Source organism: Sorex fumeus, unplaced genomic scaffold, assembly GCF_029834395.1.
Source record: "Sorex fumeus unplaced genomic scaffold, SorFum_2.1 ptg000048l, whole genome shotgun sequence".
NCBI classification, from domain to species: Eukaryota; Metazoa; Chordata; class Mammalia; order Eulipotyphla; family Soricidae; genus Sorex; species Sorex fumeus.
In genome coordinates, this window is record NW_026606105.1 from 6304147 (window position 1) to 6328296 (window position 24150).

General features: G+C 56.0%; 1 protein-coding gene across 1 annotated transcript in view; it reads left to right on the forward strand.

Moving 5' to 3' along the window:
• DENND11 (DENN domain containing 11) overlaps positions 1-19117 on the forward strand; it is a 33577-nt gene extending 14460 nt beyond the window's left edge. The window contains exons 3-9 of the mRNA XM_056123910.1: positions 242-400; positions 12266-12419; positions 13915-14053; positions 14788-14919; positions 15024-15174; positions 16446-16514; positions 18881-19117. Coding sequence (XP_055979885.1) covers positions 242-400; positions 12266-12419; positions 13915-14053; positions 14788-14919; positions 15024-15174; positions 16446-16514; positions 18881-19076 — 1000 coding nt within the window. The 3' untranslated portion in view covers positions 19077-19117. The remainder of the gene's footprint in view (positions 1-241; positions 401-12265; positions 12420-13914; positions 14054-14787; positions 14920-15023; positions 15175-16445; positions 16515-18880) is intronic.
• Positions 19118-24150: the final 5033 nt, after the last annotated feature.

A 24150-nucleotide genomic window follows, 5' to 3' on the forward strand; every position in this document is an offset into this window, starting at 1 on the left:
GAAGAGCAGGATCTGTCTGTGGTCCGGGCCTCTGTACTACTGGAGACAGACCAAGTCTTGCTCTAGTTGGGCACCCTTCGAGCCTTGGTGATCTCATCTGGAAGGTTCCATGCCTTGGGCTAAGGCTTTGCCCTCCTCCAACCCTGAGATTCTCAAGGTGGTTTTCAGCTCTGCTGAGGGGCTTCATGTCATGGGGGGCCCGGGGCCAGCTCTCAGGCCTCACTGCCGTGCTCTCTTGCAGCTACTTCCGGAAGGGCCCCTTCTTCGGCCTGGCCTGCTTCGCCAACATGCCCGTGGAGAGCGAGCTGGAGCGTGGTGCCCGCATGAAGTCCGTGGGCATCCTGTCTCCGTCCTATACCCTGCTCTACCGCTACATGCACTTCCTGGAGAACCAGGTTCGGTAGGTGCTTCCGGGCTGGGGTGGCCTGGGGGAGGGGCCAGCTCCTTGCCCCCCACACCCATGGGTCACTGCAAAATAGTTTTTGTTGCTCTTTAGGGCCACATCCAACATTGCTCAGGGCTCACTTCTGGCCTTGTGTTCAGGGATTGTTCCTGGGTAGCTCGGGGGACCAGATGGGGTGCTGGGTATTGAACCTGTATCAGCCATGTGCAAGGCGAGCTCTACCCACTGTACTGTGTCTCTGGCCCCAAGCGATACTTGATTTCAACCTGGGCCCCATCTGATGTGTCTCTGTTCTGTCACAACGCATGGGGTAGATTTCGCTTTCCTTTCCTGTTAGCACTGCTGTCAATTTTGTTTCATTAGAGAATTTATTCCTCATAATAAATTGACTTAATTCCTTTCAAACACTATAGTAATCTCCTTGCCCTATATAAGCAGAGTTGCTACCCCTTATAAAATAAGTGTCACTGTCACTGTCCTCTCATTGTTCATCGATTTGCTCGAGCGGGCCCAGTAACATTGTGAGACTTATTACTGTGTTTGGCATATCGAATACTCACGGGTAACTTGCCAGGCTTTGCCGTGCGGGCGAGATACTCTCAGTAGCTTGCCAGGCTCTCCAAGAGAGGCAGAGGAATCGAACTCAGGTCAGCCATGTCGGCCACATGCAAGGCAAATGCCCTACCCGCTGTGCTATCACTCCAGCCCTTTTAATACAAACAAACAAGAATACCAGAACCATTTGTTTGTTGTTTGGAATACTAGGAGGTTTCTTTTGGCTAGTTCTCAGCATTTTATTTCATTATTTTTATTTATTTATTTATTTATTTTTGGGTCACACCCGGCGTTGCACTGGGGTTACTTCTGGCTCATGCACTTAGGAATTACTCCTGGCGGTGCTCGGGGGACCACATGGGATGTTGGGAATCGAACCTGGGTTGGCCGCATGCAAGGCAAATGCCCTACCTGCTGTGCTATTGCTCTAGCCATTATTTCATTATTTTTTTTCTGTACTCGTATGTTTGTTTATTCAATTAATTTTTTTTAATTGAATCACTGTGAGATACAGTTACAAAGCTTTCATGATTTAGTTTCAGTCATACAATGTTCCAACACCCATCCCTCCACCAGTGTACTTTTCTTACCACCAATATTCCTAGTTTCCCTCCTGCCACCCCGACTCTATCCCACCCCCTGCCTCTGTGGCAGGCACCATTTTTCTTACTGTCTCTCTACTTTTGGGCATCATGATTTGCAATACAGATACTGAGAGGCTATCACGTTTGGTCCTTCATCTACTTTCAGCACACATCTCCCATCCGGAGCAATCCCTCCAACCATCATTGACTTAGTGATCCCTTCTCTATTCCAGCTGCCTTCTCCCCCAGCTCATGGAGCAGTCCTCCTGACCCTTGTCTCTACTGTCTTTGGGTGTCAGTCTCATATGTTATTTTATATTCCACAAATAAGTGCAGTCATTCTATGTCTGTCCTTCTCTTTCTGTCTCATTTCACTTAGCATGATACTCTCCATGTCCATTCGCTTATAAGCAAATTTCATGACTTCATCTTTTCTAATAGCTGTATAGTATTCCACTGAGCTGTGCAGTATTCCACTGTGTAGATGTACCATAGTTTCTCTAACCAGGCATCTGTTCTCGGGCACTTGGGTTGTTGCCAGATTCTGGCTATTGTGAACAGTGTATTCTCAGCATTTTAAAATTGTACATATGTACTTTATTTAGTATGTGATTCTGAGCATTTGGTAAATACAAAGACAGTGGTATTGGCATCTTATTTTGTGCTTGGGAATTTGTGTTGTACCTTTTTCGTGATTCGTCACTGGTTTGTTTCTGTGCTGAGTTGTCAGGGATGTAGATCACACCTTTGTGTGTAAAATCCAGCATTCCTCCCTCCACAAAAATTCCCACATTATCCATCTCTCCCTCCCGCCCCCTTTATCCTCTGGAAACCACCAGAGTTTTGACCGAGCGGGAGGGGAACTTTCATAAGGAAGCAGCAAGAACTCTGAGGACCTGTATCCTCCTTATGCAAGTAGAATTTCATCTTAGACTTGGATGGAAAAGAAATCTGCACCCACTCCCTAAAGCACTATTAAAATGGTAATGCGTTTCCCACGCCCTTGTTTTCTTTTGTGTATTGTTCCTTTTTTCTTTTTCTTTGGTGTGAGTGGGTGGTGCCAGGGATGAGCCCAGGGACTCACACACGTGAGTGAGGTGGTTTCTGCTCAGCTACATCCCAGTTCTCCATTTGCCTCTTCAGGAGTGTTTATTGTTTATTATTTGAAAACTAAAAAACAAAAACAGAAAACCACTCTATATGCAAGGCCCTAGTATACATAAACTTTTAAAGCCCCTACTTTAAATGCTTATCGCTTTAATTTGTGTCTATAGTAATCATTCTGTAGAAATGATTCTTTTGGAATGGGCCACACCAGAGCACTGCTAGGTATGGACCAAACACACATAGACACACACACACACATACACACACACACACACACACACACATACACACACAAATTTCTTTGTCATATATATTCTATTTTTTTAACAATATATGTTTATATATTTATACATTTATTTATTTAACATATATTTATATTCTTTATTATCATCTTTTAAAGAATATGACATAGGATCAGAGCAATAGCTCCAGGATATAAGTGCGTGCTTTGCATTTTCGAGGCCTAGATTTGATCCCTGAGCACTGCCAGCAGTGATCCTTGAGGACTACCAGGAGTGATCCCTGAGCACAGAGACAGGAGTTGCCCTGAGCACAGAGACAGTAGTCAGTCCTGAGCACAAAGCCTGGGGCTCAGGCTGAGCAACACCGAGTGTGGCCCCCAAACAAAACAAAGCCAAGGTGTCTTATTGTCTGCAGAAGCAGTGAAGATGCTTGTTATCTTAACATTTGTATGAAAGTACCAATGACGTAGGGCTAGAGCAATAGCACAGTGGGTAGGGCATTTGCTTTGCATGTAGCCAGTATGGCCGACCCGAGTTCGATTCCTCCGCCCCTCTCGGAGAGCTCAGCAAACTACCAAGAGTATCTCGCCTGCACGGCAGAGCCTGGCAAGCTCCCCGTGACATATTCGATATGCCAAACACAGTAACAACAAGCCTCACGAAGGAGACGTTACTGGGCCTGCTCGAGCAAATTGATGAACAATGGGAGGACCATGACCGTGACCGTGACCAATGACTTAAACTTTTTTGACCATGTCAGAGAGATGTTTGTTGTTAGTATTCAGAGATCATTTCTAAAATAGAAAAACATTTGTACTTCTATTCAGTGAGTGATTTGGGGACCACACCCAGAGGGGCTCAGGCCTGACTCCTGTCTCTTCATTCAGGAATTATTCCTGGTGGTGCTTGGGGACCATATGGGATGGTCCTGGGTTGGTGACATGCCAGGCAAACACCCTCCTCACTGTGCTCTCTCTCTGGCCTCCCTCAGGGATCATTCTTAATGGCCTGGCTGGGGGTGGGGGCAAACACTGCTGGGGAGGCCCTTATATATAAATTTAATAATTATTAAATAAAAATATAAAATAAACTATGCATAAAAGTAAACTATTAAGATAATAAATTAAATCACTGTCACTGTCCTCCCATTGTTCATCGATCTGCTCCAGGAGGTTCCATTGTGAGATTTGTTGTTACTGTGTTTGACATATCTAATACATCATGGATAGCTTGCCAGGCTTTGCCATGCGGGCAAGATACTCTTGGTAGCTTGCCCGGCTCTCCGGGAGGGGTGAAGGAATTGAACCAGCTTGGCCAGGCCGGCCATGTGCAAGGCAAATGTCCTACCACTGTGCTATCACTTCAGCCCAATTAAATTAGCACTGCACTGCACAGCACTGCACTGTCCTCCCGTTGTTCTTCAATTTGCTCGAGCAGGCCCAGTAACGTCTCCATTGTGAGACTTGTTGTTACTGTGTTTGGCATATTGAGTACGTCACGGGTAGCTTGCCAGGCTCTGCCATGCGGGGGAGATACTCTCGGTAGCTTGCCGGGCTCTCCGAGAGGGGTGGAGAAATAGAACCCAGTGGAGCGATAGCAATTAAATTAAATATAATAAATTAAATATGAATTAAATATAAAAGAATAATAAAAATAACAAATGGTGCATTTAAAAACCTATTATTTGGAAAATGAGCTTGGGAAATTGATTTCCCAGAGAAGCAGTCTTTTCTCAAGGTTTGCAAAGTGAGAGTGACGGGAAGGAGGTGCGTGAGCGAGGCCCTTGGCTAGGGGGTGGGCACCCGGGGCCCTGGACAGGCAGGGGCTGGTGCCAGGTTGCCCTGTTCGCCTCACCCCTCGCTGCTTATCCCCCACTAGGAGGGTTTCAGTCTAAGGCTGGCCTCTCCGGCGCTCCCCGCTGCATCCTGGGAAAGGGGGGACAGGAACTCTCGGGTCTCGGTCCCAACAGCCACAGAGGGGAGTGAGTGCTGAGGCTTCTCCTCCCGACAGGAAGACGGGATGGGGGCAAGGGTGTGGGGAGGGGGGGTGTGACCCAGAGATGGCCCTGGGCTTCTGGGCATCTGTGAGGCTGTGGGAACCTCAGGAACCCACTGGACGGCCAAGAGGTAGACTTATTCGTGACTGGGACATGCTTGGCTGAACCCTCTGCATAGTAGACCGGAGACCCCACCCAGGCTCCTGCCTGCTCCAGGAGGCTGAGCAGTGCCAGCCCTCAGCAATCCTGGCACGGAGGGATTGCAGAGACTCCTCGATTGGAGAAGACTCTGCCCCTTGGCTCCTCCTGCCCCCATCCCCCACGCCAGAATCGCCTGGTCTCTTTGCCTCCATGGCTCTTGACTTTGCCTTCTAGAAGTTTCCTTACCTTTATCCACCGTGGCCCTTTCAAAATAGAGCTGTAGTCCATGCCCTTCTTTTTAAAATTTTTTTTGGGGGTGCACCCAGCAGTGCTCAGGGCTCCGCACTCAGGAATCACTCCCAGTGGGGCTCAGGGGACCATCTGGGAGGCCAGGGATGGAACCTGGGTCGGCCGCCTGCAAGGCAAGCGTCCTCCTTGTTGTACCGTCGCTCTGGCCGAGACCCCCATTTTTGTGTCTGGCTTTCTCCTGGAGTCTCTTTCCCATCTCCAGGAGAGAAGAGGGCTTCTCCCTACCAGGCCCTTTAGAGCCTGTGTGAGGGTGAAGAGACTTAGGCCTCACGAGGCACTTGATGCCATGGTCCCCTGTTAATGCTTAGCGACCCACCACACTCGGCAGCCAGGAAGACATGGAAACGTGATCTTGCCTGTGCAGCCCTGAGACCAGCTCCAGGACTAAACAATAGGAGAATCTCCGTCTCCATCCCAGCACCAAAGAAGTCCACGCCCGTTTCCACATCCATTTCCAAATCTCTGTGCTCACTGCTCATTTATCTTGCCTGTTTTTGTAATGTCCAAGTGTGTGTGTGTGTCTGTGCACGTACAAATGTTCTCCCCCCCCCCATCCCTCTCTTTTAGGGCTGGTGGAGTATTCGGGTCCCGCCTGGCTTTGTGCAGGGATTACTCCTGGCCCCGCAGGGATGAATATGTATATATGGGGCTGGGGGTCAGATGTGGGTGACTGTGTGCAAGGCGAGTGCGTGTCTTACCGCTGCCCTGTCGCTCCAGCCTGGCAAATGAATGTTCCTGTTTCTCACGCTTGACACAGGGTAGCCTGGTGGGCATCTCGGCAGCAGACCCAGGAGAGCTGCCACATGCTTTCTCTTGGCTGCTGACGCTTCTATCTGGGCATGCGCTTTTTCTCCCAGTCTCGCTGTGTCTCGGTTGTTTCCTTCCTACCATCACTAAAACTGTCCTGGAAACAAGTATCAACTCACATATAAGCTCTGTGTCTCCAAGTGCTTTACCCAGGAGAGGGCTAGCTCAAATGGTAACATACTTGAAAGTTTTTTTTGTAACTTCCTTTCCATAAACAGGAAAGGAGGTGCTTGGGGAGTGATGGTGATACTGGGTGAACTGGGCCTGACAGTTCAATGCTGGACTCATAGTACAGTGCTCCCTGAGTCCAGTGGTGTTGGAGACCACCAGGATACCCCAGTAGGGCCCTGGGACCTCCCTGGGTATCCCTGGAGATACTTTTGGGAGTCATTAGCTGCCAGGGATCGAGCTTGGGGCCTTGGGCATGCATGCAAGACTCGTGCCATGAGTACTGAGCTCTGTTTCTGTGGCACTGTATTTGAATTTAGATGGTGCCGCATGCCTTCACAGAGACCATGTTGCATGCCCAGCTGTGACATGAATGCTGTCACAGCCCTGCCACTGCAAAAATAAAACTTTGGGGTTTCTGGCATTCTAGGGGGCAAAAAATTCAAAAGATGCCTAAGCAGAGTTTTAATCTGCATTTTCCTTCTGCACGCTGTTGAGCACCTCTATGGAGAGAGTTTGGAGTCCTGTCTTATTCCCTGTGAATGTTTTCTCGCCCGGCTACATTTCTTTGGGTTGTTGTTGGCCTTTGCTCATTTCTTTCTCGGAGTTCTCTGCATGATGGGAAATTTGCTCTGGGTGCTGGGACTCGAAAGTGTATTTGCACTTTGTCATTCATCGTTTCATAGGAGATTTTTTTTTCCTTTGTGCAAAAACCCAGATGTTTCTCTTCTTTGAATTCATTATCTTTTTATAGCTTTTAGATTTTGAGTCATAGCCTGCAGGAGTTTGCAGCTTGGTGGTTAAAGGGGGCCAGAGGGAGCCGGAGAGAGGCCAGCCCAGGCCATCGAGAAGGAAGGGGCAGAGAGGCCACCTCTGGCCTGGGAAGGGGTGAGCTGGCAACGCAGGTGTTTATGGAAAGGAATGGAAACATCCAACCTGCAGCTTTCCTTCCTGTAGACTTAGGGTAGCCTGTGAGGGCAGCGGCGATGCACAGCGGGAGGGCACTTGTCTGGCATGTGACCGGCTTGAGTTCGATCCCCAGCATCCCATATGGAGCCCACCAGGAGTAAGCCCTGAGGGCAGAGCCAGGAATAAATCCAGAGCACTGCTAGATGCGGCCTCCAAACATATATATATATATATATATAATGTGTATTTATGGTAGGGAGTTTGCCTTGCATGTGGCCGACACGGCTGACCTGAGTTTGATTCCTCTGCCCCTCTCGGAGAACCCGGCAAGCTACCGAGAGTATCTCGCCCGCATGGCAGAGCCTGGCAAGCTCCCCGTGACATATTCCATATGCCAGACACAGTAACAAGTCTCACAATGTTACTGAGCCTGCTGGGGTTACTATGCCAAACATAGTAACAAGTCTCACAATGTTACTAGGCCTGCTTTAGCAAATCATGAACAACGGAAGGACAGTGATAGTGACAGTATTTATGGTCACTGTCACTGTCCTCCTGTTGTTCATCGAATTTTCGAATTTTCTCGAGCGGGCCCAGTAATGTCTCTATTTTGAGACTTTGTTGTTACTGTGTCTGGCATATCGAATACGTCACGGGGAGCTTGCCAGGCTCTGCCGTGCGGGCGAGATACTCTCGGTAGCTTGCCGGGCTCTCCGAGAGGGAGGAGGAATCGAACTCGGGTCAGCCATGTTGGCTGCGTGCAGGGCAAACGCCCTACCGCTGTGCTATCACTCCAGCCCCAGTATTTATGATATTAGTCTTTTTTTTTTCTTTTTGGGGTCACACACAGCAATGCACAGGGGTTACTCCTGGCTCTGCACTCAGGAATCACTCCTCGTGGTGCTCAGGGGACCCTATGGGATGCTGGGAATCGAACCCGGGTCGGCCTCATGCAAGGCAAATACCCTCCCTGCTGTGCTATTATTACTCCAGCCCCGACATATTAGTCTTTAGCCCCACATCGTGTGACTTCACTCTCTGCGCACTGCACCCTCTCTGATGGTTTCTTACTGATCGAGAGTGAGGTCAGAACTGCATTGGAATGCAGAGAATTAGGAAAAGGAAAGTGACCTGCTGTAAAACAGAAGGACTTTGAGACACATAAACACATTTGTGACCCTCGATGAGACCAAACTGTGAATCAGCCCAGGGCAGCGGTAATTCTTTAACTCGGGGTTGCTGCCACGGGTACTTGGTTCTGTGTCCTTGTCGGGTGCCAAGGCCCCTCGCAGGACCTGGCTGGGTCTTCTTACACCTTCGCTGGGTGCAGGCTGGGTGTGGGCTGGCTGCACCGGGCAGAAAGGGCCCTGGTTGCGCGGGGGTGACAGAAATACGGCCCCCCACGCAGAGCCTGCGCACTCGCCCCTGTGTACTCACCCCTGCGCATCCCACTGTCTGCGGGGGCTTCTCATAGGGAGAGAGAAAAGCAACTCTGCTTCGCTCTGCATGCCATGCCCATTGGCCGAGTTCAGCAGTCTCCGAGCACAGTCAGCTGCCCCCCACGGCCCTCCCTGGCACCCCACCAGGAACAGCCAGTTGGGGTACTCCCCTGAGCACCTCAAGCCAAAAATAAGAGTAGAGAAAAGGACTGGGAAGGCAGCTTAGCAGAAGAGCTCTTAACCTTGCACAAGAAATAATGATATTAATAGGACTGTAGCACTGTCCTCCCATTGTTCATCGATTTGCTCAAGCGGGCCCAGTACCGTCTCCATTGTGAGATTTGTTGTTACTGTGTTTGGCATATCGAATCCGTCATGGGGAGCTTGCCAGACTTTGCTGTGCTGGCGAGATACTCTCCGTAGCTTGCTGGGCTCTCCGAGAGGGACGGAGGAATCGAACCCAGCTCGGCCGGGTTGGCTGCATGCAAGGCAAATGCCCTACCGCTGTGCTATATAAATAATAATATATAATTATAAATAATAATATACCATTAATAACAGTATACGTAAAAAGGTAAAAGGCCCTCCCGTTGATCGAGCGGGCCCAGTAACGTCTCCATTGGAGACTTTGTTGTTACTGTGTCTGGCATATCGAATACTCTCGGTAGCTTGCCGGGCTCTCCAAGAGGGGCGGAGGAATCGAACTCGGGTCGGCCATGTTGGCCGCTTGTAAGGCGAATGCCCTACCCGCTGTGCTATCGCTCCAGCCCACACATTAATATAACAGTATAATGTATTATTATTAGGGCCAGAGCAATAGTACAGCAGGTTGGATGTTTGTCTCGTACATGGTCAACCCAGGTTCAATTCCCAGCACTTCAGAGTTGTCCTGAGCACAGAGCCAGGAGTAATTCCTGAGCACAGAGCCAGGAGTAATTCCTGAGCACAGAGCCAGGAGTAAGCCCTGAGCACTGCTGGCTGTGGCCTGCCACAGATAATAATACATTTGGGAATTGGCCAGGGTGATAGCTCAAAGGACGAAAGTTGATGCTTTGTCTACAGGGGGCCTGGGTCCAACCTCAGTATCACAGTGCCCCACTGTTCTGGGGACCAGCCCCAGACAACAGGCCTGATGCAGGGATGCCTTGAGGATTAGGAGACAGAAGAAAGAGAAAAAGCCGGGGATGGGGGCTGGAGGGGGGTGGTGGTGGTTCACACCCTCACAGACCGAGAGCCCCCAGTCCTAAGGATAGGATTTATCGCTCAGAGCTCATAATTACCCAAAGGAGAACAACATTCTTTAGTGAGAACAATGTTGTTTTACAGAACCAAGGGCCTTGGTTTATTGGCATGCACATCAATGTAATGGGCTTCCCTGAAGGGGGATCCTTCTGGGAGAGGGAGGGGAGCTAGAGCAGTTACAGGACCCCACGGGGTAACAACTACCCCAGGTCCCAGGAACTGCCCTTCAGTGCGGCTTCTCCCCACCAGTAGACTGCTGGGGTTACCCCCAAGTGCTGACCCACCAGGAGTTTCCCTGAGCACTGCTGAGTGTGGTGGCCCCCAATGAAATAGGAATATTAAATAGGAAGATTAGAAAGCAGGGCCTGCACAGACGTGCCCTGTGGTGTGGCCCCCAGCACACTGGGGCCACGGGCTTGTCCATTTGTGCCGCATCCCTGGAATCCATCTTTAGTGCCATTAGCCAAAAGGGAAATTCCAGTAGGAGAGACACTGAAAGGATGTGAGTGTTTCCTGGGTTCACAGTTGCCAGAATGGCCCCTGGGGACCTGGGCGGGGGCTGCGTGCTCGGGGTCACTTTGCTTTGGACTCTGTTCCATTGTGAGGTGGTGGGTGGCGGCTATGCAGACCCCAGACAGGGGCTGGGAGGGTTGAGTGCTGCCCCTTCCCCCGGGCTCACTCTGTGGCTGCAGGAGGACCCCCACCCTGGGGGAAATGGACTGAGAGGCTGAAAGCGAAAGGCCCAGGGTCAGCAAGGGGCTCCATAGGCTGTGGGACTCACGCCCAGGCCTCTCTCTGGCGCTTGCCTTTGGGTCCAGGTGTCGTCTTCTGTGTATGCCTGCAGGTGTCAGCATCTGCCTGCATGTGCCTCCATATGCCTGCAGGTGTCAGTGTGTCTGCATGTGACTGCATGTGTCTGCATGTCTGTATGTGCCTGCGTGTGCCTGCGTGTCTGCATGTCTACTTGTGCCTACATGTGTCAGTGAGTGCCTGCATGTGCCTGCGTGTCTGCATGTCTTCGTATGTCAGTGTGTCTGCATGTCTGTGTGTACCTGCATGTGTCTGCACATATGCATGTGCCTGCGTGTGCCTGTGTGTGTCTGCATGTCTGCGTGGTCCTACGTGTGTCTGCTTGTCTGTATCTGCCTGCGTCTGTCAGTGTGTGTCAGCGTGTCTGCATGTCTGCATGTTCCTGCATGTGTCTGCATGTGCCTACATGTGTCTGCTTGTCTGCATGTGGCTGTGTGTCAGCGTGTGTCCACATGTGCCTGCGTGTGTCTGCATGTTTCTGCATGTTCCTGCATGTGTCTGCATGTTCCTGCATCTGTCTGCTTGTCTGCATGTGCCTGTGTGTCAGCGTGTGTCCACATGTGCCTGCGTGTGTCTGCATGTTTCTGCATGTTCCTGCATCTGTCTGCTTGTCTGCATGTGCCTGTGTGTCAGCGTGTGTCCACATGTGCCTGTGTGTGTCTGCATGTTCCTGCGTGTTCCTGCATGTGCCTGCATGTTCCTGCATCTGTCTGCTTGTCTGCATGTGCCTGCGTGTGTCAGTGTGTCTGCATCTGTCTGCATATGTCAGTGTGTGTCTGCATGTGCCTGCATGTATCAGCTTGTGTTCCCTTTCAGACAGGATTAGGACTCACCCAGAGACGGATTTTAACCCCATAACTCCTGTCCGAGTCTTTCCCCAAGGGCTAGAGAGAGGACGGGTACGGCGCTTGCCTCTAGCTGGCCCTGGTTTGATCCCCAGTGCCACCGGTGGTCCCCTGGAGCACCACCAGGGGGCACTCCTGAGCTCAGGGCCAGCTGTCTTCCCTGAGCACCCTGGGATGTGGCCCACCCCCTCCCATTCCATTTTACCCCCAGATTCCTTTCTCCAGCATAACAGCCTCAGGTACTGGAGGTTACGGGGCCACAGGCCAGTCCAGAGCCCCAGGCTGAGCAGGTCCAGCGCTCAGCACCTCTTCCCTGGGCAGTGGGGGGCGAGGGTGAGTCCATGGACACCCACAGCTGAGTCTCCCCTGCTGGCTGGGGAGGGGAGGGACGAGCCTGCTCCTCGACGGAGTCCTTGCACAACCTTAGTGACACTGGCCATAGTCGCCTTCCTGCACCTGAGTCGGGGGTGTGAGTGGGTGGGCACTGCCAGGCAGGCAGCATCCACAGAGCTGGGGCCAGACCTCTGCCAACCTTGGCCGCTCACAGTAGCCGTTAGTCCCGGTCTGTGCCCCCCAGCGTTCCTGGGGAAGGAGGAAGCCTGTCCCCAAGGGGCTTCCTCGGAGCCACCCCACCAAGGGGCTTTGGCCAGGCTGTGTGAGCGGCTGGCCTGGGCCAGGCTGCTCAGGATGGACACGTGTGTCTCGCAGACATCAGCTGGAGACGCCGGGACATTACTCCCACCTGGCCGCCTTCTATGAGGACAAGAAGGGGGTGCTGCACGCAGGGCCCGGCAGAGGCGGCAGCCTGCCCCCCGTCTACTGGCTGCCGTCCATCCACCGCTACATGTACCCCGAGATGAAGGTGAGCGCGCCCCCTCTCACGCTCCAGGGTGGGTTCTGGGTGCTGGGGGTGCATGCTGTGAGGGACTTGGGGTGAGGATTTCATGCTTGAATTTCGCTTCCAGTAGATGAGGCTGTTGCTGGGTGAACAGGAGTGCTCTCGGCTGAGAGGAAGCACAAGGGGACGGCACTGCCTGCAGGCAGCGCACCCAGGTTTAATCCCCAGCACTGCATAATGGTCCCATTCGCAGCACCAAGAGTGGTCCTTGAGCACAGAGCCAGGAGTCAGGCCTGAGCACCCACTGGGTGAGGCCTCCCAAAGAAACAGAGAACTTGCTTGCTAGGCGTTTCTGTAATCATGGTGCTGGGCAGTAGGTGCTGGACAGGCCAGGCCGCTGACAGGCGGAGGAGGTGAGCTGGATGCTGTCATTTGAATTGAGGAGTGGAAAGGAAGAGGTCGATGAGAGAGCAGGAGCCGCATAGTCAGGGCCAGGGAGGTGGGGGGTTGGGTATCCATCCCCTAAACTTGGACGCTGTTGTCATTTTACCTAAAGTATAATGCACTGTAGCACTGTCCTCCCATTGTTCATCAATTTGCTCCAGCGGGCCCAGTAACGTCTCCTTTGTGAGACTCGTCCTTACTGTGTTTGGCATATGGAATACATCATGGGGAGCTTGCCAGGCTTTGCCACGCAGGCAAGGTACTCTTGGTAGCTTGCGGGGCTCCCCAAGAGGGGTGGAGCAATCGAACCTAGATTGGCCGGGTCAACCATGTGCAAGGCAAACCCCCTACTGCTGTGTATAATAAATGTTTAAAAAGAACTTGCACGGGTAACAGTGTTCCCGATTGTTTGGTCATGCATTTGCCTTGGGACTGAAATGTATTTACAGTTCCCAGCACCTGCCCAGGTGTCCTCCCTCCTCCCTCTCCCCTCCTCAGCTTCCTTCTCCCCTTCTCTCCCCTTCCTCCCCCTCCCCTTCTCCTTCTCCTCCACCCAGACCATCTGAGGATCCCAGACCATGCCCCAGTGGGCTGCAGTGTCAGTGGGCAGAAGTGGCATCTGGGGGTGACAACAGCAAGACGCCAGACCAACAACACCTTCTCCTCCCTGTGCTCCACCTCCAGTGCTCTTCTCAGGAACCCTGGGCTGTCTAGTATATTTCAGATGCGTGGGCTGGGATCTAGGAGTGTGCATGTGTGGTCTTGATCCGCCCTTTGCCACCACAAGGCTCCTTCTGGAATAAACACAGGAGATCCTCACCGGGCTCTTCATGGGGACACCTCAGCCCGCTCGTGACTCTGCACTCCGGGGTCCCCTCTGGGGATGCTGGGAGACTGTGTGGCACAGGAAATGGGACCCGAGCACCTCTGACTTTGCAGACAGCCTGTTCAGCATGGCGACCTTTGCACTCTGAACCCTGCTCTCCAGCCTGGGTCTATGAGGGTGGGATCTGGGGGTGTGCAGGAGGACATGCACCCCACGGGAACTTGCCTCACGGGGGATGTTTCGCCCCAGATCACCCACCCGGCCGGCTGCATGTCTCAGTTCATCAAGTTCTTCGGCGAGCAGATCCTGGTCCTCTGGAAGTTCGCCTTACTGCGCAAGCGCATTCTCATCTTCTCCCCGCCGCCCGTGGGCGTGGTGTGCTACCGAGGTACTGGGAAGGGCCACCGGGCACAGCGGGGCCCCAGCAAGGCTGATGTGGGGGTGACGGGGCTGGGTGAGGACAGTCGCTGCTCTGGGGGGAGAGGGAAGCTGGATTCTGGGTCCAGTGCAGAGATGGTGTCAGCGCCTGTTGGCTTTGGGGGTTCTAGGAGGGAGGTGGGGGTCTGGGGGGAGAGTCAGGGCCTGGGGTAGTAGAGTGGGGAGGTCCCAAATTTACCCAGACCACATCCTGGGAGGGGCAATGCTGGCGGTCTGGGCCAGGCCTGGGCCAGGGGACAGATGGGAGCAGGCCATGTGGAAATAAAGGCGTGAGAGGCAGCTGGACTCTTGGGGTCAGGGAGACGGAGGGCAGGGGTGCAGCGTTGCAGGGGCAGCCCAGGAGGGACAGAAGCAGGGAGACCCAGACCCAGGCACAGAAGGTGGGGCACTGACCTGCGTCTGACCCAGGTTCAATCCCGGGCACCACAAAGGGTCCCCCAAGCCCCGCCAGGAGTCAGCCCCAAGCACCGCCTGGTATGGCTCAGAAAAGAAAAACAGTGGGGAGGGGAGGGGAGGGTGGTGGCGGGCTGGAGGGGGCAGCAGACTGGATTTGACAGGACCTGCCAGGGTGTCTGGGAGGTTCTGCCGGGGTCATGGTGTTGAGTGGTGCGGCCTGGAGCCCTGGGGACTGGGGTGGCGGGTGGGCGAGGGGCGGGCCCCTTCTCAGCCAGGTGCCCTCTGCAGTGTACTGCTGCTGCTGCCTGGCCAACGTGTCCCTACCCGGCATCGGGGCCACCATCCCCGAGTCCAAGCCCTTCTTCTACGTGAACGTGGCGGACATCGAGAGCCTGGAGGTGGAGGTGTCCTATGTGGCCTGTGAGTATGGGGTTCACCCAGTCCCGGTCCCCCAGGGTGCTATGTCCTGTGGGTGGTGCTGGGCTCCTGGGCCCAGACCGCTCCTGAGCCCCCGGGTCCCCCAGGCACTACAGAGAAGATCTTCGAGGAGAAGCGGGAGCTGTACGATGTGTATGTGGATAACCAGAACGTGAAGACACACCACGACCACCTGCAGCCGCTATTGAAGATCAACAGTGCTGACCGGGAGAAGTACCGGCGACTCAACGAGCAGAGGTGCAGGCAGTGCCCGCGCGGGCCTTCAGGGGGCGCACAGACGGGTTCACCTCCCCAGGCCACTCATGTCTGTGAGCAGTCCCTGCGCTGGCCAGCAGAGGGCGCAGAATGGGGCCTTCAACTCTCCAGGCCACTCTGTGGGCACTCCTAGTGCTGACCAGCAGGGGGCGCAGGGAAGGGTTTCACCTCCCCAGGCCACTCATGTCTGTGAGCAGTCCCTGCGCTGGCCAGCAGAGGGCGCAGAATGGGGCCTTCAACTCTCCAGGCCACTCTGTGGGCACTCCTTGTGCTGACCAGCAGGGGGCGCAGGGAAGGGTTTCACCTTCCCAGGCCACTCATGTCTGTGAGCAGTCCCTGCGCTGGGCAGCAGAGGGCGCACACAGGGGCTCACCTCCCCAGGGCTGTTAATAAGCAGTTCCTGTGCTGGCCGACAGGGGGTGCATGCAGTGGGGTAACCTCCTCAGGGCCTCACTGTCAATGAGCAGTCCCTGTGCTGGCCGGCAGGGGGCACATGCAGCGGGAGTCACCTCCCCAGGGCCTCACTGTTAATGAGAAGTCCCTGTGATGGCCGGCAGGGGGCGCACGCAGGGGTTCACCTCCCCAGGGCCTCGCTGTCAGTGAGCAGTCCCTGCGCTGGCCGGCAGGGGGCGCACGCAGGGGTTCACCTCCCCAGGGCCTCGCTGTCAGTGAGCAGTCCCTGCGCTGGCCGGCAGGGGGCGCAGGAAGGTGTCTCACCTCCCCGGGTCCGCTGTGACAGCAAGGGATGTGCCCTTCCAGAGTTCGGAAACAAGAGCAGTGGCCTCTTTGTCCAGCCTGTCCTGCCCAGCCCTTTCCTCGGGGCGCCTGTGGGCAGTCAGGCTGGCCATCCTGTCGGAGGCGAGTGGGTGGGCGCCCTGCTTTCTCCTGGCCTTGGGGTGTCTGTGGAGGTGGACGAGGAGGACCATGTCTGGAGCGCCCTCTTGTGGCCTGCGCGCTTACAGCGGGTGTGCGCTGCCAACGGGCCCTGCTGCTCTGGCCTTGGTCCAGGGCTGTGCTGTCCTGGGCCTCCCCACCAGGGGCGGGATTCCTTGCGTCCCCCAGACTTGGTCCCCATGCCCTGCCTGTCCTTTCCTTCCCTCGCGACCTACCTTTTGGACCAGGGCTCTGCTTTGGGTGGGTCACCAGCATCCTTGGGAGGGGGCACCCGGGCAGATGCCCTGTCCCTCACCTGGCCGGTGCGTGGGGCGGGCTGGCCCATGGTGTGACCTGAGGCCGCCTTTTTCCTCCCTCAGGCAGATGCTGCTGTACTCCCAGGAGGTGGGGGAGGAGCACAGCCCCTGTGAGGAGGACCTCTTTGTGCTGTGAGTCACCCACGCCCCGTCACCACTGTCATCCAGGGATGCTCTTGAAATGCCGCGGGGTGGGAGGGGCCACGTCTAAGGAAGGATGCTGAAGGAGGGAGGTGTTTCTCCTCATTGGGGGCTCCCTTGCAGGTGTCTGATGGCATAGTCTGACGTTTCTGCGCCTGGTACAGATGGGTTCTCGTCCCCAGCTCTGCCGGTGGTGGGGTGGGAACTTGCTGGGAGGCTTGATACTGAGGGTCTGTGATGAGAAGGAACAATTCCCCCAGCTGCCCACAGGGTCCCCCTTGTCCTGGGGGTGGGGGATGGACCTCACGGTCGCCCTCCAGCTTTGACGTGGACAAGCGCCCCTTGGGATTTCAGCCAGGCTGAGATCAGCGTTGGGAGCTGTCCAGTTTGCATCTGAGCTTCCCAGCGTCCATCCGCCAGCCCTGTTCTTTCTCTCCAGCCCATGACACACTTTAAAGGGCTTCACACCAAACACAACCATTAAAGAAAGCGAGCACCAGGGAGAGAGTGCAGAGGGGCCCATGCTGGGAAGCCAGACACTGAGCCTTTCCTGGTGTCGCTCTGGGTTAGCTGAGGACTCTGCCACTGCTGGCCATATCCTGGCTGCCCTGGACACACTGACCAGGGGAGGGGTCGGGAAGGCCGAGCGAGCTGCATGTGTGTGAGCCCCCAGGTGTGCGAAACCCCCCCAAGCGTGCGCCTGTCACAGGTATGCAATCCCCCAGGTGTGTGCCACCAGGTGTGTGAGCCCCAGGTGTGTGAGCCCCAGGTGTGTGAGCACTAGGTGTGTGAGCACCAGGTGTGTGAGCCCAGGTGTGAGTCCCCAGGTGTGAGTCTGCCACAGGTGTGTGAGGCCCCAGGTGTGTGAGCTCCCAGGTGTGTGAGCCCCAGGTGTGAGCCCCCAGGTGTGTGAGCCCCAGGTGTGAGCCCCCAGGTGTGAGTCTGCCACAGGTGTGTGAGCCCCCAGGTGTGTGGGCTCCCAGGTATGTGAGCCCCAGGTGTGAGCCCCCAGGTGTGTGTCCCCAGATGTGAGCCCCAGGTGTGTGAGCACCAGGTATATGCCCTCGGGTGTGAGATCCAGGTGTGTGAGTCCCCAGGTGTGAGCCCCCAGGTGTGTGAGCCCCCAGGTGTGTGAGCTCCCAGGTATGTGAGCCCCAGGTGTAAGCCCCCAGGTGTGTGTCCCCAGATGTGAGCCCCAGGTGTGTGAGCACCAGGTATATGCCCTCGGGTGTGAGATCCAGGTGTGTGAGTCCCCAGGTGTGAGCCCCCAGGTGTGTGAGCCCCCAGGTGTGTGAGCTCCCAGGTATGTGAGCCCCAGGTGTAAGCCCCCAGGTGTGTGTCCCCAGATGTGAGCCCCAGGTGTGTGAGCACCAGGTATATGCCCTCGGGTGTGAGATCCAGGTGTGTGAGTCCCCAGGTGTGAGCCCCCAGGTGTGTGAGCCCCAGGTGTGAGTCCCCAGGTGTGTGCCCCAGGTGTGAGCCCCCAGGTGTGAGTCTGCCACAAGTGTGTGAGCCCTCCAGGTGTGTGAGCCCCCAGGTGTGTGATCTCCCAGGTGTGAGAGCCCCCAGGTGTGATCCCCCAGGTGTGAATCCCCAGGTGTGAGCCCCAGGTGTGTGAGCCCCAGGTGTGAGAGCCACCAGGTGGCCTCCTCTGCCCTCAGTGCTCGCAGGTGTCCGCCCTCACACTGGGCAGAGACACGGCCTGGAATGCCCTTCCCACACCATTTGTGCCCGTTGGTGGGTGCCGCCAGCACCCCCCCTCCCGAGTGTGGTCAGGAACGCAGACCGTGGTACTAGGGTCAACATGCTGCCCTCAGAGCCCCCCTGGGCCAGGATTTGCTGAGCTCGGCACTTTCCCAGCTTGGACCTTGTTCTGTTCTCTCGCGTTGGGCCTCCCCAGGGATAATCCCAGCAATGCTCAGGGGGTCAGGGGGTGCCAGGGTTCACACCGGGGGTCCCTCTGAGTGCTAGCATGTGCTCCTCTGCACTCTCTCCCTGGTGCCCACTTTCTTTAAAGGTTGTGTTTGGTGTGAATCCCTTTAAAGTGTGTCACGGGCTGGAGAGATAGAACAGGGCTGGTGGCACTTGCCCCGCATGAGGTCTGACCCTGGTGCTGTTGGGGGCCCCTGAGCACCTCAGGGTGTGGCTCACAGTGACAAGGCACCGTCCTTCCACCCCTGGCTCGGGTCCCCGGCCCCACCTGTTAGTCCCTGTGCGGCACAGCCAGGGTCACTCCTCTGGCCCCTGAGCCCCGTGGGGTGAGCACAAAACTGGAGTTGAGGAGAAGCAGACCCAGCAGGTGGCCGGCTGGCACTGAACCCCTTCCTCTTCGGTGCCCGCTTGTCGGGAACACGCAGGTTCTTCCTGGAGCAGAACAACCGGATCTTCCAGACGCTGCTGGAGGTGTCGGCCAGCCAGGACAAGACGCTCACGGCGGAGCACGCGAGGGGCATGGGCCTGGACCCGCAGGGCGACCGCGGCTTCCTCATGGACCTGCTGGAGGCCTACGGCATCGACGTCATGCTGGTCATCGACAACCCCTGCTGCCCCTAGGCCGCGGGAACCGTGAGCCGTGGGCGGCTGTGGCCTCCTGCCCTCCCTTCCTCCCCCCCTCCCCAGAGGCAGGACTCATACATACCTGCTTCGGGGTGTGGTGGGGGCGTCGGAGTAGCCCCGGGACTGCTGCTGGGGTGATCCTTGCGCCTCTGAGATCTGACGTCACGAGGCTTGGCCTGGAGCCGGGAACCTGGACGGATGGTTCTAGAAGCCTGTCTGATCTTTGCCCCTGGAACTTCTCAAGAATGAGTCGAGCCAGCTCTGTTCCGAGTGTGCTGGACCCTTCCGAGGTCCCGTTCCCCGATGGCCTCCTGTAGTGGGTGACAGGAGATCTATTCTCGGTTCACTGGGTGGCGGGTTAGCCGGCCGGAAACCAGCCTCCTGCACCGGACCCGGACACTGGCCCTGGGTGACCCTCCATCCTGGGGCGGGTGGGCGGCTTTGTGTGTTGGAATCCCAGGGCTCGTCTCCCAGAGGGGCTGACCGTGCTCTGGGGTGACGTGGCGTCTTGCTGTCATGGAAGGCGGGTCCATCCTGGCCGGGCGGTACAGAGCAGCCCATTTCTTCGTCTGCAAGAACATTTCCAGCAGGGCTTCCTGCAGGGTGTCCGGGCCAGAGCAGAGAGCCACCGGCTTCTGGGACCTAGTGAGGGTCCCGTTGCTGGCGGCCTCCCTCCCAGATGGGGTGGGCCTCGCACCTTCTCTCTGGCTGTGGCCTTAGGGAGAGGCCGGCTTGGGGAACACGACCACTGCTTGTCCCCCATAGGAGGGCGGCCAGCTGGCGGGAGTCGAGTTCAGCTCTTTGGGGCTTTCGTTTGGGATTTCCTTGCCTCTGGGGAGCCCTCGGTCCTGCTGCCGGTCTCTCAAAGTGGAACCGCTCTCCTGGTGCCCATGGGTGGGCGGTGCTGGTGCCCACGGTGCAGAGCAGAGAAGGGCAGCTTGCGGGCAGATAGATGGAGCCCAAGGCTGTTTGGAGCAGGGGGATGCCACACACTCCCCATCTCTAGATTAGCTCTGAGAACTCATCGCACTGTGGAGAAGCGTTTTGTTCTGTCGCTTCTAGAGAGGAAGTTGCACATGGCCGGCCAGCCGAAGGGCCGCACCCTCCCTGTAAATAGATAAATCGGCGTGGGCCTGGGAGCGGGCCGCGCCCACGTCTCGATCACCTCCTCTGGAGAGTGAATGTCATCTAGTTACTTTAGTGGTACCGGAAGTTCAAGGCTCCCCAAACTGGGAGCGGGAAAGGGAGCAAAGGTGAGGCATCTCTGGGGGACCCTCCTTCTGGGAAGTGGGGCTTGGGGGACGCGTCTTTGAAGCCTGCCTGTCCGTTTCAGCCATGCATGGCTTCTTCCCCGAGACACCGCATCTCCTGGCGGGGAGTGGGGGTGGGGCACTGGGGTTCCTCTCTTGCCCGGGAATTGGGGATCTGGGTCTGGGGCTCCTCCCGGCCTTCCTGCCCTGCCTGGGCAGCTACCTGGGCGGGGGGGGGGGGAACGCTGCTGACCGCGTGGACCTTCCTCCCTGTATTTCTTCTGGAAGGCTCCTAGGGAGTCAGTCCCTCCTGGATCTGGTTTGACCCCTGTCCTGCATCCTGGCTCAGCGGGCCGGGGACAAGTCCCTTGCCTCTCACCACTTCCTGGTCCCCAGCTCTCGCCTGGACTGTGACACAGAACCCCCTGCCCACAGGTCACGGGGATGCGGTCTGTGGAGTGTCCGTTTCTGGGAAATGCTCTGCTGTGCCGAGGCTGTGGGCACATGCCGGGGGCATCGGCCGTGTTGGGGCAGGACACAGCTGCCTCCTTGGAGGCATGGCATTCTTCTGGCCCCTGACCTCTGGGGCCCCACCTGGCCTCGGCAGGGTCCTCCTGGGGAGCCTACGCTGACCTCCACGGTGCCTGTGCTCACACTGGGAATACTGCCCCGGGCAGCCCAACCTGGCCTGAAGTACGTCAGAAGCACCCAGACAGCAGTTCAGCGATCCAGCCTGGAATGTAGGCTCGGCAGGGGGGAGGGCAGGGGAGGGCAGGAGGGTGATGCTCAGCCCTGGGGATCTTGTACAGTTGTGCTGTCTCAGGAGCTCCCCTGAAGTGCTCACTCCCGCCAGCTCCTGAAGTCTGGGTCATTCGTTGGGAATAGCTTCCGGCTTCCTCATGCTTGAAGGGCCACTGAGGCCCCTTCTGGGACCGGGTCCCCGGCGCCGGCAGCATCTGCCTCCATCTGCATCGTCCTTCTGGCACCTCTTCCAGTTGGCCAAGGAAAGGAAAGCAAATCCCTGGACCGATGGATTAAAAAACAAAACAACAACAAACCAGCCCTTGACTGCGCGACTAATTGCTTGGTTCCATGTGAAAATCAACGAAGGAAGATTTAAGGTCGGAGCGGGCTCCAGCCCGTTCTAAATACCAATCGTGAAGGTCCATGGTTGCTCCCTGTGATCTTGTTAGCTGGAAGGGCCATTAAATCATCGCCGCATCCCTGCTTTTCACTCCGGGGACGAAGAGGACAAACTTGCTATTTGTCTTGATAACGCGGAGCTCCCCCTTCCAACAGGAGAGGAAAAGATGAGCCGATTCACCTTTAAGCAGACCTTTCGGGAAACTTCTGCAAAGGGCAGTCATGAATTAACCTTTGAAAGGGGAGCCCAGCTGCCTGCACCCAGAGGCAGGGACCGCGGGTCTGAGTTTGAGGCTCTGGGGGAGGTTGCAGTGCTTTTCTGCAGAACCAAGGGCAGAGGGGTAGGGATGGTGGTTTGGAGCCAGGGCTGGCTTCGGGTCCTGATGCAGGTAGGAAAACACAGGCGGAGGCACCTTCTCCTCCCCGCCTTGTTTTTATCGCGATACCTCTGTTCCCAGGGGGAGTGGGATGGCGGGAGGGGGGGGGGGGTCACAGGGAAAGGCAAGACTGTGAGCAAAGTGGGGACGGTTTTTCTTACGAGACACGGAGATTTATTTTTCTACCCCGGAGACAATGTGTGGAGCGTGAGGTGGTGACATGCAAGGACATGGCGAGGCTGAAACCCCGGAAGAAACGGGCAGGAGTGTCCGTCCCCCAGAAGCCGGGCGGCTTCCACTCTGCAAACAGGGGTGATGTGAGCTTGGAGACATCGCCTCGTTGCCTGCAGGTGATGCGGTCCCCGCGCCCGAACCGAGGTTGTTGCAGTCCTGGACAGCAGGGCAGCTGGTGCGATTTACCTGTGACGAAGCTGGTTACTGAGCCTTGGGCTGTGGGTGGGGGTTGGGGGGGCCTTCTTCTTTAAGTGGCACTTTAATTCGACTCTGGAGTTGGAGTACAGGGCAGTGGGGGTGAACCTCGTGCTCAGAAAGGAAGCACGGACCTTCCCGTGGTGCGTTCTGGAGAAGCGACGATGATGAAGTCCTACTTGCATCTCTCCGAGTCTGGGCCCAGCAGAGGCAAGAGGCTCAGAAGCAGTTGATTCCCGTAGACGGGGAGGTGCGAGCGACTTCTGTTGCTGCTGCTGCTGCCGCCGAATGCCATTTCGACGAAGAATAGATTTCCTTTGCTGTCTAAGGGTTCCCCCTCCCCGAAGCTGGGGCTGGGGGTTGGACCCAGAGCATAAATTCGGATGACCAGATGGGAAGAGCGCCACCCAGAGGCCAGCGAGGGAACTGACAGTTCCCCGAGGGCTGGAGAGCCAACTTCTGCCCAACTAAGCAGCAGTGAAGGCTTCCAAGTGGCACCCCCAGAAGTGGTTGGGTTTGCTGACCAAGTGCCGCAGGTAGAGAAAGGCCAGGTCCAGGGGGGTGTTTTAACAGACAGGGGAGTCTGAGACGTGGGAGCTGGGGGCAGTGTTTGCCCCCACAGAGGCAAACAAGAATCACTGTCCTGTGGTTACCCTCTTGGCAGGTTGTTTTGACGTTTGGTCCGTGCAGGAAGTGAAGCTTGAATGAAAAAGAGTAACTGTGGACGTGGGAAATCGGGAAATGGTCCTTCACCCTGCCCCCACCCCCCTCCCAAGGCAGGGTCAGCTCGGCCGCCCTGTCGCCTTAAATGTCCACCCCCTGTTCTGATGGCCCCCTGGGCATAAGAGTCATAGCAATAAGAGAAACGGAATCAATGTTTTGTTTCCCGTGTTTACCTCATATTCCGACATTAGTGAGACGGTTCCTAAGCTTCACCCCAGTCCTGCCAAGATTGATGCTGTGTTTACTGGTGGTGACTTCCGAGTCTAGCGGGCCACAGCCTCACCCTGAGCGGTCCGGACCTTTGGCGCTGGTCTGCGGCGTGGTGTGGCCACGGGTCCGAGGCCCACCCACCTGGAGAGAGCCCGCCCCCCCCCCCCCCCCGTGTGCAGAGCCGTTGATATATTTACAGAAAACGATTTTTACAATTAAAATTCGATTTTAACATGACGGTGTGCCGTGGTTCTTATCAGGCCCCTGGGATTCCCATAGTGGGTGACAAGTGTCCACACCTGCGGGGGGTGGGGGGGGGGCGGGCAGGCCGTGACTGGAATGCACGGATGGCTTCAGGTTTGGTGCAGGGTTGTGGGGGTGGGGGTGCTGACAGCCGGGAGGGGGCGCTGAGTGGTTTTTATTTTCTTTTGCAAAGGGGACAATTGGCCACAGAAGCTTGCGAGCTCATCTAAGAAATGTGGTTCTTGGGCTCAGGGCTCACTCCTGGTTCAGCACTCGATCGATCCTGGCAAGCTCCAGGGACCAGAGATGGTGACAGGGATCGTGCAAGGCAAGTGCCTTATCTGTTGGGCTATTTCTCTGGACTTAAAACTGCATTTCTTGTTTGGGGTAAGTCCTCCTTTCAAGAAGAATGCCCCCCCCCAAAAAAAAATCTCAAGGTTGGGCATTATAGGGAGATTTCATTTACAACGTCTATGTTTACCTCTATGTAAATCATTGTATCCTTGAGTATAAATTAAATATGGGTCTTCTGGGGCAGAAACGATAGCACAGCAGGAAGGGCGTTTGTCTTGCACGCGGCCAACCCGGGTTCGATTCTCAGCATCCCATATGGCCCCCTGAAGACCGCTAGGAGTAATTCCTGAGTGCAGAGCCAGGAGTAACCCCTGTGCATTGCCAGGTGTGACCCAAAAGGCA